This window comes from Apium graveolens, chromosome 10, assembly GCF_009905375.1.
Source record: "Apium graveolens cultivar Ventura chromosome 10, ASM990537v1, whole genome shotgun sequence".
NCBI lineage: Eukaryota > Viridiplantae > Streptophyta > Magnoliopsida > Apiales > Apiaceae > Apium > Apium graveolens.
In genome coordinates, this window is record NC_133656.1 from 120,196,186 (window position 1) to 120,204,724 (window position 8,539).

The window sequence follows — 8,539 nt, forward strand, 5'->3', positions numbered from 1 at the left end:
AAACAGCAAATGCAGTCACACTACACCAGCAACCATACCAGTAGCTCTAGCAGAGTTAGTTACATATACATGACAGCTGGTGCCAGGACTACATCCTCTATGTTAGACAAAAACTCTGTATATAGTCTTTCTTAGATAGATTAGTGAGTAAGTAACAAAAATGTATCCAGAGAATCATGACATCTCTCTCTCTGATCTTACTCTCTCTCTCTGATCTCTCTCAATATCTTTCTCTAGTTAGCTTCATCTATTCATAGATATTATTGAGAAAGTAGATGTAATGAAAGATTGTAATTCAGTTTCCGCATTCTTCTAATGAAAAGTAGATCAGCTCTTTTTAGTTTCTTGAATTGTAACATGGTATCAGAGCATCCAGGCACGATTCTGAGTTTCTGAATTTCGGATCGAGGCGTCGTTATAATCATCGATCAGTTCTTCGTGTTCTTCAAGGTTCTTGAGGTAAAATTCAAGTTCTACTTACTTAATCTGATATTGATTAGTCTTGAGCAACAATTGTTGTTTCGATTTACAGTTTCTTGATTCACGATTAATGATGGAAATCGTCTTCAAAATTGATACTCTTCAGTAATTTCACTCATTTCATTGAGCATCAGTCTCTGTTTCACTCATCGAATCTGCTCATTAATCTGCTCGTTTTGTTTCGGTCATGTTTGCTGATCATTGATTATTCCCGATTCAAGTCTATTTCAGTCATCTTATCAATTCAATTGATATTTCTTTGATATTACTTCTCTAAAATGGCTAGTACTAGTAACAATAACAATGTCATTCCAACTGTTGATCCGTCACAAGATCCAACTTCTCCATATTATGTACATCCGTCGGATAATCCTGGAATGAAGCTTGTATCGTTAAAATTTGATGGAAATAGTTATGCTGATTGGAAAAGGTCGTTATTACTGAGCCTAACAGCAAAGAATAAAATTGGATTTGTGGATGGTTCCATTGTTAAGCCACCTCTAGATGATGCTACATACAAAGCCTGGGATCGATGTAACTGTATGATGATTTCTTGGATATTAGGAGTTCTAGATCAGGATATTGCTAGGAGTGTGTTGTATTATACCACTGCTAGAGATATTTGGGTGAATTTAGAAGAGAGATTTGGTCAGGCTTCTGGAACTACACTTTATGAGATCAAGCAGTCTTTGAATGAAATTAAGCAAGGAAATGATAACATCTCTGGTTTTTACACAAAGATGAAGATGTTGTGGGATCAATTGGATTCAGTAGATAGTGTACCAGTTTGTAACTGTACAAACTGTAACTGTGGTTTGACTACTAAGCTGATGAAATTTAAGGAAGATGGAAGAGTAATTGATTTTTTGATGAAGATGAATGAAGGTTATGAGATGTTGAGAGGAAGTATACTGATCATGAGTCCTTTACCAAGCATATCACATGTTTACAGATTGATTGTGCAAGAGGAAAATCATAAAAAGATATATCAAGGATCACAGGGGAATCCTGAACAGCGAATGGCATTTGCTACAAACAGAAGGTTCACACAGGATAGGTTCAAACAACAATTCTCTAGACAATCTCAAGGTTCTGATCCAAGAAACAGAACCAGTTCATTTTATTGTGAACATTGCAAAATGCCAGGACACACTGTGCAAAGGTGTTATAAGATCCATGGTTACCCTTCTAATTTCAGAAATGATAAAAGAGCAGCTACTGTGCAATATGAAGAAAATTCTGGAAATAAGGCTGAACTGCAATCATCAGACAAGAATGTTATGTTTACTGCAGATCAATATCAGCAGTTGTTGAAATTACTTGGTAAAGAAAAACTTACTGAGAATGATGTTCATGGTGATAATCTACAGGGCTCCAAGTCTGCACATGTTGCAGGTAAATTTTGTCTCACCTCTGTAAATGGCACTCATTGGATTGTTGATAGTGGAGCTACAGATCATATGTGCTCAGATTTATCATTTTTTATTCATGTTAATGAATTGAAAGGAAGCAACAATTTAATCACTATTCCTAATGGAAAATAGTCTCAGGTTACACACATTGGTACGGTTAAGATAAATGAAGACATAGTTCTTCATGATGTACTTTATGTACCTGATTTTAAGTTCAACTTAGTGTCTATACCAAAGATTTGCAAGGATGTTAATTGTTCAGTGGTGTTTACTAATAATGGTTGTTTTCTTCAGAGCCCTTCAATGAATCCACTTGCTCTTGGTGAACTAAGAGATGGTCTGTACTACTTGGACAATAAAGAATCCCCAAGAGTACAGGTTACATCTGAAGCTTCTGTAAATAATGTTGTTTTTTCTTCTGTACATACTGTAAATACAAAATTATGGCATCTAAGGATGGGTCATATGCCTGTTCATCTGTTGAAACATATTAAAACACTGGGATGTGGTGTTCTGTGTAAACTTGATTGCATCTGTCAAATATGTCCTCGGGCAAAACAAACTAGAAACTCATTTCAACATAGTGTGACAAAGACAACACAAGCTTTTGAGTTGGTTCACATAGACACTTGGGGACCTTACAAAGTGTCTACTTATAATGGATTTAGGTTCTTTCTAACTGTGGTTGATGATTATACAAGGATGACTTGGGTTTTTTTGATGAAGCAAAAATCAGAAGCTGCAGGGTTATTAGAAACTTTTGCCAATCATGTACATAACCAGTTTCATAAGGATATCAAGATCATCAGGAGTGATAATGCACCTGAGTTTTGCGAAGGACAAATGAAAGAGTTTTATAGAACCAGAGGCATACTACATCAGAGAAGCTGTGTCAATTCTCCACAACAGAATGGAACAGTGGAGAGAAAACACAGACATATTTTGGAAACCTCCAGATCTTTATTCTTCCAATCTGGTCTACCTATTGAGTATTGGGGAAAGTGTGTTCTATCAGCTGTTCATTTGATTAACAACATGCCTTCACAAGCATTAGAGTTTTTGAGTCCATATGAGAAATTACATGATGAGCCACCAGAATTGTCTTATATAAAGGTGTTTGGTTGTTTGTGCTTTGTTAGCACATCTTCTGTTAATAGAGGGAAGTTTGATTCTAGAGCAAATCAGTGCACATTCATTGGTTATCCTGCAGGACACAAAGGGTACAAGGTGCTTGATATGCAAACAAAACAAATTGTAATATCCAGAGATGTGGTGTTTCATGAACAACACTTCCCTTTTCATCTTAAGAAAAACAAACTTGCCCCTTCTCCTTTTTTCTTGCTTACATTTACTCCAGAAAGTTCATTTCTCAATATGGATTTACCTGATGTTTTTCAATATGAAGCCACCTACTCAACTTCACATCCTATGATTCCACAAACAGAGTCTACAAATCAATACTCTAATGATACATTTTTGGATAATTCTGGTACTTCTACTTCTGCTGAACAAGAAGAGACAAGTTTAAGAAGAAGTTCTAGAAGCATTAAGAAACCATCTGCACTTCAAGATTTCGTTTGTGGTACTGCTCAGACTGATATAATTTCATCACATTGGTGTAATCTTGTTCTTTATTCTCACTTGCCAGCATCTTTCAAAGCCTTAGTTTCTCAAACTGTCATTGATGTAGAACCAACTACATATGCACAGGCCTGTAAAGATCCCAGGTGGGTAGAAGCTATGAACAAAGAACTATAAGCTTTACATTTAAACAACACCTGGACTTTGGTAGATCTTCCTGCTGGGAAGAAACCTATAGGCAACAAATGGGTTTATAAGATCAAATTAAGGGCAGATGGTAGTGTGGAAAGGTTCAAAGCAAGACTTGTAGCCAAAGGATACAATCAGAAATGGGGCATCGATTTTGAAGAAACATTTTCTCCAGTCGTTAAAATGACTACTGTTAGATGCATCATTGCAGTTGCAGCTCACAAGAATTGGACAATACATCAACTGGATGTTAATAATGCTTTCTTACATGGAGATTTGGTCGAGGAAGTTTACATGTTAGTACCGGAGGGTCTTTCTAATCCATATAATAAGGTTTGTCGGTTACTTAAATCATTGTATGGCTTACGACAGGCATCTAGACAGTGGTTTGCAAAACTTGTTGGAGAGCTTCTCAAGAAAGGTTTTGTCCAGTCCAAAAATGATTACTCTCTTTTTATCAGAAATGCTAATGAGCAGATCATTATTGCGGCAGTTTATGTTGATGACATTATTCTTACCGGCAATGATCATAAAGGTACTAGTGATCTTAAAGCTCGTTTGGATGTCACCTTTAGCATCAAGGATCTGGGAAAATTAAGTTTTTCTTAGGTATAGAGGTGGGATATGTCAGTTCAGGTATCACACTAACTCAAAAGAAATTCACAATGGAGTTACTCAAGGAAGCTGGAATTACAAATTGTTCATCTAAAGTTACACCACTTCCATTGAATTTGAAATTAAGTGCTGATGATGGAGACCTTTATGCAGATCCTAGCAATTACAGGTGTCTGGTAGGAAAATTAAATTTTCTCACACATACAAGACCAGACTTATCATACACTGTACAACATTTGAGTCAGTATTTACATAGTCCTAGAGTCCCTCATTATAGGGCTCTTTTACATGTCCTTCATTATGTGGCATCTACATCTGGACAAGGAATCTTGCTGACAGGAGGGGAGCAATTAACCTTGCAGGCCTATTCTGACTCTGATTGGGGAGCATGTCTTGATACTAGAAGATCCATATCAGGTTACATCTTGCTGTTAGGAAAGTCTCCAGTAAGCTGGAAATCTAAGAAACAAAGTATTGTCTCTAGAAGTTCTTCGGAAGCCGAGTACAGATCAATGTCTTCTGCAGCCTCAGAAATTACTTGGATGGTAAGAGTACTTGCTGAATTAGGTATGACAAATCTGAAGCCTGTCATATTACATTGTGACAATCAGAGTGCAATTCATATTGCAAAGAATCCCGTTCATCATGAACGTACAAAGCACATTGAGATTGATGTGCACTTCACCAGGGATAAAGTACTAGAAGGCTTGCTTCAACTCAACTATGTACCTACAAATGCTCAGCTTGCTGACATCTTTACTAAGGTCCTTCCTTCCGGACAGTTTCAGACATTGATTTCCAAACTTGGCATGACAAATTGCCATTCCAGTTTGCGGGGGGCTGTTACATATAATGAAAAAAAAGATGATGAAGGTGTGACATCACGGAATGCCAAAACAGCAAATGCAGTCACACTACACCAGCAACCATACCAGTAGCTCTAGCAGAGTTAGTTACATACACATGACAGCTGGTGCCAGGACTACATCCTCTCTGTTAGACAAAAACTCTGTATAGTCTTTCTTAGATAGATTAGTGAGTAAGTAACAAAAATGTATTCAGAGAATCATGATATCTCTCTCTCTGATCTTACTCTCTCTCTCTGATCTCTCTCAATATCTTTCTCAAGTTAGCTTCAGTTATTCATAGATATTATTGAGAAAGTAGATGTAATAAAATATTGTAATTCAGTTTCCGCATTCTTCCAATGAAAAGTAGATCAGCTCTTTTTAGTTTCTTGAATTGTAACAGAATTTATAGCTGCTGTTTGGGTAATAAAATAAAATGATCATATCATCACATTTATGATCATAAATAGAAAGTTGATAGAGTGGTACATCCATCATTTCACTGGCTCATTTCTTCACTCCCCTGAAGCAGCTGCCTAGTTTATTATTTTATATAATTGGAAAATATAATTGCCACAGGTTATACGAATTTTGATAAACGATACGTGTACATATATATATATACATATATATATATATATATATACTAGCCTATTACGTGTGCAATGCACGGATTGCTCTTAACACTTGAATGATTTTTAATAATATAACTATATCTTAAAATTACTATATTTTAATATATAGTTTCAATAGTTAAAAAATAAATTGAAAAACATAATAAGTTATAATAATAAATGTTTTGTGATAATTTGAGACTTGACTGAAAATAATATTATAATAAATAATATAATGCACCACAGGTAAGTGAGGTAAATGTTTCTATAACTCCTACTATTTCCAACCCCAATGTTTCTTTGCCTTCTAGTGTGGCTATGGAACCTGTGTCATTGTCCAAACAGGCTCCTACCAAAGCCACCAAATCTAAAGTTTCCAAAGTCAAGTCAAAGAAACCTACCTCTGTTGTTTCTCAAAAGACAACAGTTGTAACAACTACCATAAACCCTGAAGGGAGTGAACAGGGTGTGAGTGGTGAGGGGAGGGGTGAACATCAAAAAGCCCCCCAGGATAAGGTGGGAGAGGTGAGTGGTACCCAAACCAGCCAAGCCACAGTCTCTCAAAAGACTGTAGTGGTTCAAAAGGAGTCCAGCACATCCCTAGTTGCATCCTCCCAAAAGGATGCAACTATTGAAAATAGTCCCCAATCAGGGACACAGAACAAAAGAGGGAGGGACACTAAAGCTACACATTCACCAATTCAAGCCTTTTCAAGGAAGAAGAAGGCCAAAACCCTAGTTTCTACACAAGGGACACATACAGCACAGATTGTTATTCCTAGTGGACTAACAATGAGATTTACAGAAGGGGGGTTGAATGTAAATCTCAAAACTTTTTTCAAGTTTTGAGCAGTTTATGAAAGTTGTGTGTTCAAGAAGAACAAGTGTGTGAATTGCTTTAAGCTAATGCAGACAGATATATATTCAAGCACAAATGTAAAGAACACAACAGACCTTAAAAACTTTTCTGGTGGATTTGTTGTTCCACCAGAGATGGTATATTAGAAAATCTGTGATTAAACAATGTTGATCACAGCTGCATCCTAGTACAAACTAGATGAATTTTCTCTCAATGTTTTTCTAAACAGCTCTGGAAAATCTCACACTAATTACTAGCTTCTACTTGGTTTATATATTACCAAGTGTACAAGTGAAGAATAATATAAAATACAGTAATAAAATAAGATCTTCACTTGCTTCTTTTCCTGTTCACTCCAGTACTTTGTTGACTATTGCATCTTTGTACCAGAGAAGAACGGCTGCTTTTTCTGTTGTTCCTGAAATTCGGCTACCACATCTCAGTTGTCTCTATCAACCCATGTGCCTCTGTCTGTAGGTACAACTACCTCTTATCAACGGCTAATCATCAGAACATCCGTTGAAACTTTCATCCGTTGATGCACTCATCCGTTGAAGGATGTTATCCGTTGATGACTTTATCCGTTGAAGCTTTAGAGACATCCGTTGAAGCTTAGCTTCTTATCCGTTGAAGGTCTTTAAGTCATCCGTTGATACCACTTCACTTATACAAAATTACAAGGCATGAAGTATTTACAATTGGCCTTCCTATCTGCATATCATCTAGCAGTCAACATGACTCATAGTTTCTCTCAACTTCCAAGAATTACATTTTAAATACAGAGACTGAGATATGCTACAACACTAAACTTATTTCTAAGTAAAGCTACACCATCAACGGATAGCCAAAGTGGTCTTATCCGTTGAGGCTACAGACACTAAATTTCTACTTAAGTATTTTGTTAAACATATCATCAAACTAATGCACATACATTCCTAACAATCTCCCCCTATTTATGTCTATAAGAATTGTAGGCATAAATTCAGGGTTAACTTGATGATAACAAAACACTTAACAGATATATGAATTGAAACTAAGTAGAAATTTAAAAATGCTGCAAAAGTGTATGTACCAGGAGGTAATTGAAGATTTACAGTGTTTCCAAGGACACTCCTTTAGTCTGAGCAGATCATCTTTTTCTTCTTTGTTCCCTGGTTTTCTTTCCTAGCCTTTTGTCATTTTCCTCAATTTGGAGTTGGAGTTGTCTGAAGAATTCAGCTTCATCTTCAACACTGACATCCAACTTAGATTGCATTTCTTTGAGAGTTTCATTGCTGGCAATCTTGAGTTGGTCTTCAAGTCTGAAAAATCTTCTGACTCCTTTATCATCTCTAAATTCCATCAACCAATGAGGTGATTTGTGAATTGTAATTCCCCTTTCTTGAATGAGTAAAGTCCTGGGTAAAGCATTGGGCTCCCTCCAAGTTTTCCTTATATTGGCTATCTTGTTGAGAATTTCAGTCTTGGCAGTTCTGGTAAAGCCAGAATCCTTTTGTATGGCTGAAAAGACTCTAATCAAGGTAGAGTAGCCTTCATCCAGAATCCTGTGGAGAGGCCATGTTCTTTCCCCAGCTCCTTTATATCTGAACACTAATCTCTCTGGTAGCTGTCTGTAGGCAGCTATTCCCCTTACATCCTCCAGCTCATCCAGATAGAGTTCAATGTCTGAAATTTCTTTTATGTCACAGATGTGAACATAATCATCTTTAGAAATGGGTGACTTAGGCTTAGGTTTTTGTTTTTGAGTGAATTTCTTAGAGGTTATGGGAGGTGTAGATTTTGGTTTTCTTTTCTGTTTCTTTGGTAGTGGAAGAGTGGTTAGAAAGGTAGGCAATTTGATAGTGTCCCAATCAATAGGTTCCTCTTTTGGAATGATTGGTTCACCATGGATGTTTATTGTGGGATCAGCAAGAAGGGGTTCAGGTATGGAAGTTAGTGGTT

At 36.6% G+C, this 8,539-nt stretch overlaps 1 protein-coding gene across 1 annotated transcript; it reads left to right on the top strand.

The window, feature by feature from the left end:
• The first annotated feature begins 758 nt into the window (after positions 1–758).
• Positions 759–2,024, top strand: LOC141690900 (uncharacterized). Its single transcript, XM_074495658.1, has one exon. The coding sequence runs from the start codon at positions 759–761 to the stop codon at positions 2,022–2,024; it is 1,266 nt and encodes a 421-aa protein (XP_074351759.1).
• The last annotated feature ends 6,515 nt before the right edge of the window (positions 2,025–8,539 follow it).